The 12,038-nt window shown below is 35.4% G+C and overlaps 1 protein-coding gene across 1 annotated transcript in view; it reads right to left on the reverse strand.

The window, feature by feature from the left end:
* The window catches only part of Sema1a (semaphorin 1a), a 610,859-nt gene that overhangs the window by 255,926 nt on the left and 342,895 nt on the right, over nt 1-12,038 (reverse strand). The window contains exon 6 of the mRNA XM_089589929.1: nt 1,378-1,519. Coding sequence (XP_089446055.1) covers nt 1,378-1,519 — 142 coding nt within the window. The remainder of the gene's footprint in view (nt 1-1,377; nt 1,520-12,038) is intronic.

The following is a 12,038-nucleotide window of genomic DNA, read 5'->3' on the forward strand; positions in this document are numbered from 1 at the left end:
AAATTTGAGTTAAAATCTTTGTTTTCTGGTATGTTACTATCGTACTACTTTATTAGATGTTTTCCATGAAAATCTCATCTCCGCTTGCATGAAAAAAACTACATTGTTTCTCCACATGAAAAGTAATAAGAGATATCTATACATGGATTTCAAACATGATTTTATCACGTTCACGTTAGGGTTTGAAACCATTTCCATACGATTTCTCATGTGTCAAAACCATGTAGTTTGTCTCAAGTGCGTATTATTAAAATTGACTTTATTGCGGTAGCAGATATCCAGAAATGAAAAAGCCATGATTTATAAGAATAATTTACATTTTATTCAGAGAGTTTTTGCCCATTATATAGGCTTACCTTATAAAAGAGCAAACAATGAGCTTAAATAATTAAATGATATCATAGCAGTCAACATTTGGAGCACATTAATAGTTTTTAGCTCCTGAGTCCACAAATATTTAACTTATTATTTAATGTTTGTCTTAAGTGACAAAATTGCAGCTCTATATTTATTGCAGTACATCTAGTAGTGAACTGTACTAGTGGCTTACAAAGTGCAGTTGATTATTTCAGATTACCTTGAAAAATAAAATTGTATTAAAATGGCAGTGATCACTATATTTATGAATTATCTGCTCTGTATCAAAACAGATACATACAAGACAAAAAACTGCCAATCAGTTATAAATAAAGTTATAGAAAAAGATACTTAATTTGACCAAGATTTGAACTCGGACTCATTTGATTCTGAGAACCTAATATCACTATTTTTTCCACCAAAACCTCTGCTAGTTTTCTTTACGACTTTACCAAAAGTATATTTAAGGTTTACCAAAAATCTATTTTTAATGTTTTGTCTGTAAAGCCCAACTTTAGCTCTGAGTAGTGCAAGTCTATTTAATTTTGGTCTTTTATTTACTTCTTTGGGGATTTTAAACTGACGATTTTTAAACAAAATTTATTGTTATTACAACAAAATAGTACTTGAAAGAATTATGAAATTTTAGATTATAAGCATTGATGGAACAATTTTTCATTACAATTTTACTAATTTATACTGTACGTATACAATACTTTAAAAAACTAAAATAGAGTAAAATAGGTAAACTTATTAAAAATCATACTCTTACATAATTAACTATCTTAAAAAGTTATATTTATGTGGACTGTACTAGCTATATATTACTGATAATTATATTCTAACAAATGCATTTGTTTTTCAATAATACGTAATGTTTAAATTTTTGAGTGAGTAACGACAAAATACATGTGGTCCATCATGTATACTTTTAATAATATATTTTTTTAAGATGGTAATTAGTTATTTTTAACTACCAGAGTACTACTCAGTAAAAAACTAATTATTTATGTAACTTACGTATTTCGTTGAAGTAAAATGGAAAATCTCCAGTCAGAGAACAATTAAGACGAGATTTTAAAAAAGATGTCCATCTATTACGAAAGCGGTGTGGCCCACCTCTATCATATTTACAAACTCTTGCAACACGAGAATATACTGCCTGAAATGAGAATTTTAAACATATCTTATTATTATTGAGTGCATCTTACTTATACGTAATATTTACAAGATCATTTTAGCTCTCTTACCGATTTAAAATAGACGTACGACTTCTAATATTTTATAATTGTATGCTTTTATCATTGTGATAATAACATAACCATAGAAACTTTACTAGTTTATTCGTTTAGATTTATAGTTTACAGTACTCTAATAGACATATAACCAGCGTGTGTTAGAGAACCCGCTAAACATGATGTAGAGTGGTAGCAAGCTACAAATTTTTTTTATGGGGGATGAATTTATTATTGGATCAATTTCTTATAATAATAACACAATGAAATAATAAGTGTTTGAATATGCATTAGATTATACAAAAATACCTGTTTTTATTACCCTAGACAATGTTGATTTAAAACTAGTTTAACCTTAAGAACTATATGCTTGGTCTTTAGTTTCATAAAAGATTATTATTACTCTTGCTTGTGTGCTATCATTTAAAAGTATTTTTTATCATAGAAAATCACCACTTTACCTCAAGATATTTTAATATGCTTTAAATAGCATTACTATCCTAAATGGCAGTGTTGGTAGGGTCTCCGTTATTTTTTTTAACAAAATATAAGATTGCTTGTCGTAACTAAAAGTATGATGTAAAGTCAAACTGATGTGCGTTAGAGGTTTGCAAAATACAGGCATTGCTAAAATAGCTGGCAAATAGAATAGAAAAAAAGTCTTAGGCTTCCTAATATTAAATTAATATTAATAAGTTGAGTGTGTTCACTACTTCCATTGGATCTTTAGACTTCAGCGACAGCATACAAATTGGCATTAGATTATAGAGTACTGATGAAGACTACGACAGAGCAGAGTACGGTAAGAAATTTTGCGAGATAGCTAGTAAACGCGAATAAATTAAGAGTGGTATTGAAGGCATAGTGTTCAAAAATTGATAGAGATGCAGAAAAAAAGAGATGGAGTAGTACCAAAGTCGTTTTTTGTCCTCCAAGTGTGCGTGTGTACGTATTGCAGAATTGAGAAAATTAGTTAACTATTTATTTCCTTAGATGTAAAAAAATTTCAACATTAAGTTTGGCTATTTTCCTCTAAAAATTTCTTACTTCATAACAAGTAACTAGTAATCTTATATATAGTAGGTTTTAGAAAAACAAGTAACATGAATAACATCGTAGCACAATTTGAGAGTTGCAATTGTAATTTTCTTCTGTATGAAATATATATATTCTTCTGTATGAAATACATATATGTGATAGCTGGGAGTTTATACACACAGTAAGTGTAAACCAAGCTGGCGCGCGGCTTTTTTCTTTATCATAAAAATACCAAACTGATTTTTTGTACTTTCTCAAAACACTGACTAATGGTCGAATGAGCCAACTACAAGCTTATTGATTATCAGTCTAAAATAATATGAAGAATGGTAAATATCTTTTTTCTGATATGATTCTAGAGTCAAAAAAATTAACGTACGACCTTCGGATTAACAGCATAATATAGAGTATGGACTTGGCTTAAAACACCATTTATTTAGCCAAGGAAATGTAGTCCGTATGGCAAAAACATAGTTAACACATTAAAACTTTTTTAATATCTTAAATAATAATTATCTGTAATTTATATAGAGAAAAGCAGGATAAAGTATTCAATAACATCAAATGTACAACGGTTAAATTACAGTATAATTCTCAGTATAGCTTTTGTCAATCCTAATAACTTTATCAATTACATTAACAGTGCTTATTTAATAAGTTAAATCGTATTTTAACATAATCGCTTTCTTTTATTGTACAATTTTCATATGTATTCTCATCCAGGCTATGAGTAGTGGCATACCTCACAAAATCTCTGACAAAGGTATAAGTAAGCAAGCCAGGCCAAAAAAAGTAGTAGCTTTAAAATAATACAAGCGTAATCAACGAGCCTTTACTAGAAAGAGAACAGTAGGGAGGAGAGGGGAGAGAAAAAAGGAAAAAAAGAGAGTGAGAGTTTATAATATCACCTGTTATCTTCAATAGTAAAATACTTGCTTAGATGTTAACAATGCTTAATCAAAAATGCTAGAGCGACAAATTTAGCGTTTCGCAGCTGTCACCGTAATTGCAACGGATCACGTCTCCTCCCTAGAAAAGTAATTATATGATTCACACGAAACAAAATTGATTCTGAAAATAGAAGTACAATGTGGCTATATCGTAAAACATGGAGTATACTTTAAGATTCTCAATGTGCGAAGGAGCATACATCTATAATCTCGATATCAATATTTTGGATATGCACGACTCAGAAGATAGTTGTAAGAGAGGCAGGGGTATTGTTTACAAAAATACCATAATATCTATAACCCTCTCCCACTTACCTATATGCTTCAATACTCGTCTAAATTGCACATGCCAAAAACACTAACACTGTAACTTTAGATAAAAGATCTACCGTATATCAAAAGTTTTAAGGTATTATTCATATTTTACGATGTTGTTATTCTACTTTAAGGGTGTCTTCCTTAGTATATTTATTTACTCTAGATCTTTGAAACTCAACTGTACAACATTTGTCAATAAGTAAGAAAATTACACAAATAAAAAAACATCATGATAAAGGTATCATAGAAATAATTTTTGAGAAACTGTATTTTTTGGAAAAAAGTGTACCTCAAATTTTGGATAATCTTGAAGGAAAACTGTCTAGAAAACATAATTCTAATCTTAAAATAAATAATGCAGTATGATGGTAAGATCTCAAGATTTTTCAATCGATTTTAAGATGTACATACAAATTTTTTAGCTACACAAGAGCTTTATAATTACAATAAATACTTAAGATTTTTGCAGCAAGAGAATTAGTTTATGTACCATCATAGGTTTTAACTGTATAAGAATCTTTTTAATTTTAGCAAGTCAGTTTTGTTACAAATATTTGAAGTTTTATAATAAGAAGCTTTGGTTTTTTGGAAGAATATTAATAAAACATTCTAATTTCAAACGATACCTAGGTTTACTGAACAAAAACACTAACTAGTTTTCGTCGGTAATTAAATTAAGTATGTGCAGCAAGTTATTAATCAGAAAGCTTAAATCATTTAATACGACGATTTGCTTTCTTCCACATTAAACACAGTCATTATAAAAAATATTGCATTGTAAATTATCAATCATATTTTTCATATGAAACGCATAAGTTGTATCCCAAAAATGCAGACTAAGCGTTGTCAAAAGTAATTAAAATTAACGTGGTATTTAATTATTTTAGTAGATATTTATTAATAAACTGAGTTGAAATCTTAGAGTAAATTAGGATTTAATATGTTCACCCACCAGTCATAGTCAAGAAACTTAGAAAAAAACCTTTTATCTCCGACTAAAAAGCCAAATAATCATTTACATCACAGTCGTGTAACCTAATAATGTGTGTACGTAGGTAAACGAAGCGGGTTCTAGGCCGGACCACTAATACTAGTACGGGGTCACCTTCGCGCCTGGCCTCACTCCAAGCCCACCCCACAGGCTACGAATACAAGCTGTGCCCATGGCTGCCGCGAACTCCCGTGTGCTCGTCCCTTCATTGTGCTCGTAGCGCCCATGACCGTCGTATCCGCCCATTTGCTCGCCCCGTTCTTGTGCCCGTAGTACCTACGGCTGACGTATCCAGTCGTGTGCGCGCCCTGCTCTTGTGCTCATGGCTGCTGAAATAGTGCCCAAGCCCAATATCCTTACATTAAGTCGGACCATCAGAACAGGCGCGAGTTTTAAAATATGTTTTTACAATTAATTTTTTTAGATGTAATGAACGCGTATATTAAAACGTAATTTAAAATTATTTTTACTTTATCGAGATATTCAGAAAATAAATTTTAGAATGAAGATTCTCTTGCCCTCAATGGTATTTGGATCTCTGTTTCCAGAGTAATAGACAGGTACGCTACTGACTGTATTACTAAAGAGTTGAAAGGTACCTGTACTAATACAGATATGTTCGAAAGATGGTAGCATAGTGCAGCACTGACTTATCTACATAAAGGGCGAATGTCTTGAAGATTACTTGAAAATGACTTTAGCAATATGTGTCACTGTCTTAAAGATAAGTGAAAGATAGATTCATAAATACTACTGAATGACTTTAAGGGGACTTAAAAATAAATAAAAGATAAATTTGTTTACACCTGTACGGTTATCTAATGAAATTTTTAACGTTGACTTAGCAGCACGATTGATAGGAGCCTCAACCAGACCCTTTTATCTGTGAAGTACAACCCTTGAATCTTGCCCAAAACAAGCGTAGCAAAAAAATATCTTAGTTTGCCTATTAAATTTCAGATGGCATTTGTAAATTGAAAAATAATAAATAGAATGATTAATTACTAAAAGCAATGGTTACATCTATTCCTTGGACTCAGGTAAATCTAGGATAAACTTTTTGTATAGTTTAACGTTATGATGTGCATAGTTGGCTTTGTACGCCCTATTACGATGGGGGCGAATAGCCGCCAGTTTTATTTTATCAGCCAGAGGACAGCTAAAATCTGTAATATCGATAAACTAGAATTTAAATCTCCCAAACCGTTGTTATCTCAATGGTCCAACACATGCACTTTCCTTGCATTGAGAACTTAACTGTTGACAGCCTGTTTAAATCCTACCATACCTACTAGTTTGTTAATTAATTACTTGTAACTTTTTCACTACCTGTAGGAATTTATGTAATGTTTATCTCGATTAGTTTGCGCCCTTGTTGTGTTGCAGGAAGAGGTGCGAATGTATGTGTGTGTCTGGGTGTCGCTCAGTGTATCGAGTGGATGGTTTCTCGGTTTGTCGGAATATTGCCAGTGGTAGAAAAAATAAGAGAGATATCAGGGCATAGTTTTACGTGGTGAGGCAGCGACAGTCTAGTTCAGTATGGGCCAGTGAAGCAAGCAGATGTGCGGCCTGGCTGCTCTTGGTGCTTTGCATATACAGTGCTCATCAGAGCATCATCTTCGTCTTGGTGAGACAGTCTTTTCCTTCAAGGTCGGACTGCATCTTGACGAGCTTGACACCAGCCGAGGAACTCTTCGTTCTGAAGTCGCTGCATCTTATAGTTAGACGCCGTTGATCATCACCGAGTCAAGCCGTCGGCCACATCGAGAAGCACAAGAGCTGCGTGCCAGCACATTGAAGCAAATCGTCACTGCTGTATATAGATAGTTTAAAGACGAAAAAGAAAACAGAAAGCCAATTTGAAACAGGTATTTTAACCTTATTTATTGTAAGTGTGAATTAAGAAAGCGAGCGGTCAAGCACGTTGTTTTGTTATTTTTAACTGATTCAAAAGAAAAGAAAGTACTAATTGTTCCAGTCATCCATAAATTGTTACAGTTAGTTCATTATACCTTCTGATTCTTTGTTTTATTTATTCTTCCACGCAACCAAAGTTATTTGTCGTTGCTCCATCTCGTTTACTTATAAATTAATTAGTGGTGACTTCAACATAATTTATTAGAAGAACGTGGTTGTGTTGAGGTAAAAGAAAATCATCGTATTGAGTCTGCGTTAGGTTCGTGTAACTAAAGTAGAATTCAAAACAGCAGGTAGTTTGGATCGCTGGACGCCATTGATTGCTTCTTCGTTCGTTTGCTGTTGCGTTGAGGGAAGTCGTCTTGTCAATCTTTAGCTTACACGACATAAACATCAAACACTGTTTCACAACAAAGGTGGGAGGTGAGACCGATCAGTCATATTTGACATCGCCGTCATATCTACAGCGTGTTTACATTTTGACGACGGAGAACTTGTCAACATGAGGCTTCCACCTAGCCAAGGTCAACTACTATTGTGAACTTATAGGAGTTCGTTAACTATGTTAAATAGCTACGTATATCTGCTGGCTCAACCGAAGTTTATGTATTTGTTGTCGTTTCGCTTATATTTGCGTTATACATATCGTTGTATATTATCGCTTCCGTTCTCATGGCATACGTTAAATTTGAAATAATTATGTCCAGTGTTGATATCGTTTTTCAACTTGCGACTTTGACTCTTGCGTTATACTTGCGCTGTACATATTGTTGTATTTCGAGCACGTTTATTTAACATTCGTTTAACTTGAAATAGTTATTGTAATGTCGATTCTTTTGCATTTCTGAAACTCAAAAGTATTATTGAATAGCACAGTGGCTGAAAAAGAAATGACTAAGCAAGTGAAGCGGGTAAATTTAATTTTGAATTTTTTGTGCAAGACATTCGAGAAGGTCAGTACTGCTAAACAAACAATTAAATATTTTGAATCTTAAATTAGATTGTTGGAGCAGTATTGGTCAACGTTTGTTATAGAACATTATGCTATATTAGACGACGAATCACTTCTCGAAAATCATGAATTCAAAAAGGACTCTTATTCGTACGTGGAGTCTGCATATATTGAGCCACGTGCTACTACAGAGGCAAAATCTAAATTACTTAACACTGTTCATCGGTTCCAATGAGTAATGCTCCAGTACTTTCAAGCGATGCGGTAAATTCTGCGTTGCCAGCATTGTTGTTACCCACGTTTTCTGGTCACCAAGAGGATTGGGAGAATTTTAAGCAGCGCTTCGAGGCTGCTAGAAGGGTTCAGTCACGTATTTCGGGTGTTGCAAAATTACAGCATTTGTTAAATTCAGTGCAAGGCGCTGTCGTCCAACGATTAAAGGATCTGACAGTCATCGAGGCTAATTATGATGTCGCGTGGAAGCGCTTGCTGAAGCGTTATGATAATAGTCGACTTAATCTTGCTACTCATTTGGAGAGGTTGATTTAGTTGCCTGAAGTTCGCGTTCATAATGTTGAAGATCTTTAAATGGTAGTTCATTTTGCTGAGGAAACTGTGCAGGCTCTCGTTGATTTAGACTGGCTTATTGATCAGTGTAACCATTTTGTGGTTTATTGTGTGGTTCGTAAGCTCAATTCAGATACGAAAGAGTCCTGGAACGTGTCACAGGAAAACTAAAAAGAATTTTCGAACTATAAAAAATAAATTTCGTTTCTAAAGCGTACAATTCGATCTATAGACCAGTCTCAGTCAAGGCCTCAAATTGAATCGCGTGCGCAAAGTCAACCATGTGCAACTTCTACAGGAAAACCATACTCTTTGGCTATTGTCACTCATATAGGTCGTAAACATTCTAATGCATTATGTGTATGCTGTTAAAATAATCGCGATTTTTATATGTGTAATAAGCTTCGAGTATTAGGTTTACCATTGTGTTTTAAGTTTTGTAAAAAAAACACAGCTTTGTTTAACGTGCCTAGTCAAGGGTCACCGCATGGCCAATTGTCTCTTGAAGCGGAGTTGTAATCATAGCGGAAAACGTCACCACTACTTACTCCACATGCAGGGCTGAGCTGACTCGGGATATGCTTCTTTGGAGACTGCGGCCCATCAGGCTCAGACAGGTCCATCGAGCTCGGCACTTGGTGGGGAGACAGTTTATTCGGATGGATCTGCCCTCGTTTTACCACGTCCATTGGGAGTTGGGTGCTGTTGGTCACTGCCAGTATAACCATTGGTAATCAGGATGGTGAGTTGTCAATAACTCGAGCGCTCATTAACCCTACTGCTAAGCGGTCATTTTTGTCTGATCGCATTGCTTCGTGTTTGTTGCTCCCTTATCGTACGGTTTTGATATCGATTTCTGGAGTAGGCTCGGCAATTCGCACACAGGCTTCAAAGGAAGCTACTACAGTATTGGCTTTGGGATTCGACCCAAATTTTTTAATTAAATGTCAGTTTACTGTATTAATCGAATTATCTCGCTTGCTTCCCTCAAGAATGGTGGAGATACTGAATAGTCAATATTTGAGTGGTCTGCATTTGACGGATGAAAGGTATTCACTGCCTGATGGTATCAACGCGATTCTAGGCACTTATGTGTATGCTGACATTCTCCAAGAAAGGCTTCGACGCGGGCCTTCTGATTCTCCTGTACCTCAGCTCACTGCCTTCGGGTAGGTTCTGACCGGGTCTGTTCCGGATCTCACTAAGCAGTTATCGTCTACTCAAGCTTGTTACGTTTAAGTCATTGATCGATTAAAATTTCTGATTTTTAAATTTTGGGAGATTCAGGAGGTTCCTTGCAAGCCCATATTGTCAACTGAAGATGAATATTGCAAAAACTACTTTAGGGAAGCTACTACTCGTGATAGTTCAGGTCGTCTTGTTGTTCATTAATCTATTCGTTCTCGTGATTCGTTATGCAATTCCAAGGAAATTTCTTTCGCATGTTTGACGCATTTGGAGAAGTGTAGGTCAAAATCTAAGGAACTTGAGGCTGCCTAAGCCAAATTTATGATTAAGTATAAGGAATTGGATCAATTAATGACAATGCCTTCATCAGAGATGAAACTAGCTCAATGTTACTAACCTCATAATACAGTTTTTCGTAATGACCCTACTCGTAAGATTAGAGTTATCTCCAATGCTTCCCAGAAGTATGCCAATGGTCGTTTACTTAATGATCTTCTTCACTCGGGACCCAAATTGTAGGTCGATATTTCTGCTTCGATAATTGGTTGGCGTTTTTATTGATATGTGTTTTTAACGGACATCGTTAAGATGTTTCGTCAGATTCTCGCGCATGCTGAGGATCGTAAGTGGCAGCACATCCTCTGGAGATAAAGCCCTTCCCGCTGCTGACAGTCATGTATGGCACTACTCCTGCTCAATTTTTGGCAATTTGCACCTGGCCTCTCATGCAAAGGAGTTACTTGACGGTTTAGAGGGGATCTATGAGGCTGAGGTTCTAGTTGAGCAAGAAAAAACGGTCTCAACGCTGGGATTAATGTGGACTCCTCGTGCAGATGAATTTCTCTTTGGGTTAGAGCTTTCCAAATCATCAACACGGGTGACTAAGAGGGTCGTTATGTCGAAGATGGCTCGATTATGTGATCCTCTTGGATTTTTATCTCCTGTGATCATCGTTCCTAAAATTCTCATGCTGGACTTATGGTTGGAAAAGCTGGATTGAGATAAGGAGCTTACTGGTGAGGTAAGGTCTCGCTGGTCGAGTTTTCCTTCTTCGTTGACATTCTTAAGTGAGATTAGGATTGCTCATCCACTGGGGGTTTCAGTGTCTGATGACTGGAGTCCGCATAGCTTTTGTGATGCGTTCCAAAGAGCATATTGTGCAGTAGTGAATTGTGTAATCTCTATGGTTGTTAATATGGTTAACTGTGAGGAGAGTTGTTGCTTTGTTATTTCGTTGGCGTAGTAAGGTTAGTGTCCGTGGGAAAAATGGTAACTTTTTATGGCGTTGTCTTGGCGGGTGGCCTGAACGGCAATTTTCCGTATTGTTAGCGTCATTCTTTCGCTCAGGAAATGAATTGCCTTTTTAAAAATCGCGCCTTCCTAACCAACTCGTGCTCGTTACGTTTATCGCCATTTTCTAGATAAGAATGGATTAATGAGAGTGTTCTTCCTTTTTTGTCGTGTTGACTCCTAGTCGGTCGTGTAAGTGACTAAATCTGAGAAATTAGTCGTGTGCGCTTTAAATTGTACTATATAGAGTTATAAAATGAGAGCAATGAGTGAGTAGTAATGTTTTATTGAAAAAATGGAAATTATGATTAAAAATTATAATAGAGAATTATGTGTGCTAATTTTCTTATAAGAGATTTTAATTTTTTAAAGTAATCTTGTATTGATAAACTCATCTTCCCAGTAATTATTTGACTTTCATTGCAGTAGAGAGTTGAGACTCATTGTTGTAATTAAAGTTATTTTAAGCTCGAATCATGATCATGAATTGTATATTGATGAGTTTATCCTTACGATGTACAATTTTGTTCAATTAGTTGTATTTTTATGCATTTTATAATTGGCATATTCACATTGAATTTGTGAATGATTTTTTAGTCGTAGCCTTTTATCCAAACAAGAAGATTTAATTTAATTAATTGTTGCTTGGCCGCACCAAGGTAGGCGGTGTGTTGGGATGTGTGTGATGTTTATCTTGATTATTTTGCGTCCTTGTTGTATCGTGGGAAGAAGAAAAAATTAATGTGTGTGTATGGGTGTCGCTCAGTGTATCGAGTGAATGGTTTCTCGGCTTGTCGAAATATTGCCAGTGGTAGAAAAAATAAGAGAGATATCAGGGCATAGTTTTACGTGGTAAGACAGTGACAGTCTAGTTTGGTATGGGCCAGTGAAGCAAGCAGATGTGCAGCCTGGCTGCTCTTGGTGCTTCACCTATACAGTGCTCATTGGAGCATTATCTTCGTCTTGGTGAGACAGTCTTTTCCTTCAAGGTCGGACTGCATCTCGACGAGCTTGACACCAGCCAAGGAACTCTTCGTTCTGAAGTCACTGCATCTTATTGTTCGACGCCGTTGATCATCGCCGAGTCAAGCCGTTGGCCACATCGAGAAGCACAAGAGCTGCATGCCAGCACATTGAAGCAAATCGTTACTGTCGTATGTACATAGTTTAGAGGCGAAAAAGAAAACAGAAAGCCAATTCGAAACAGGTATTTGAACCTTATTTATAGTAAGTGT

Source organism: Copidosoma floridanum, unplaced genomic scaffold (assembly GCF_036245765.1).
Source record: "Copidosoma floridanum isolate Cflo_tuat_1 unplaced genomic scaffold, Cflo_Japanese_pri ptg000011l, whole genome shotgun sequence".
Taxonomy (NCBI): domain Eukaryota; kingdom Metazoa; phylum Arthropoda; class Insecta; order Hymenoptera; family Encyrtidae; genus Copidosoma; species Copidosoma floridanum.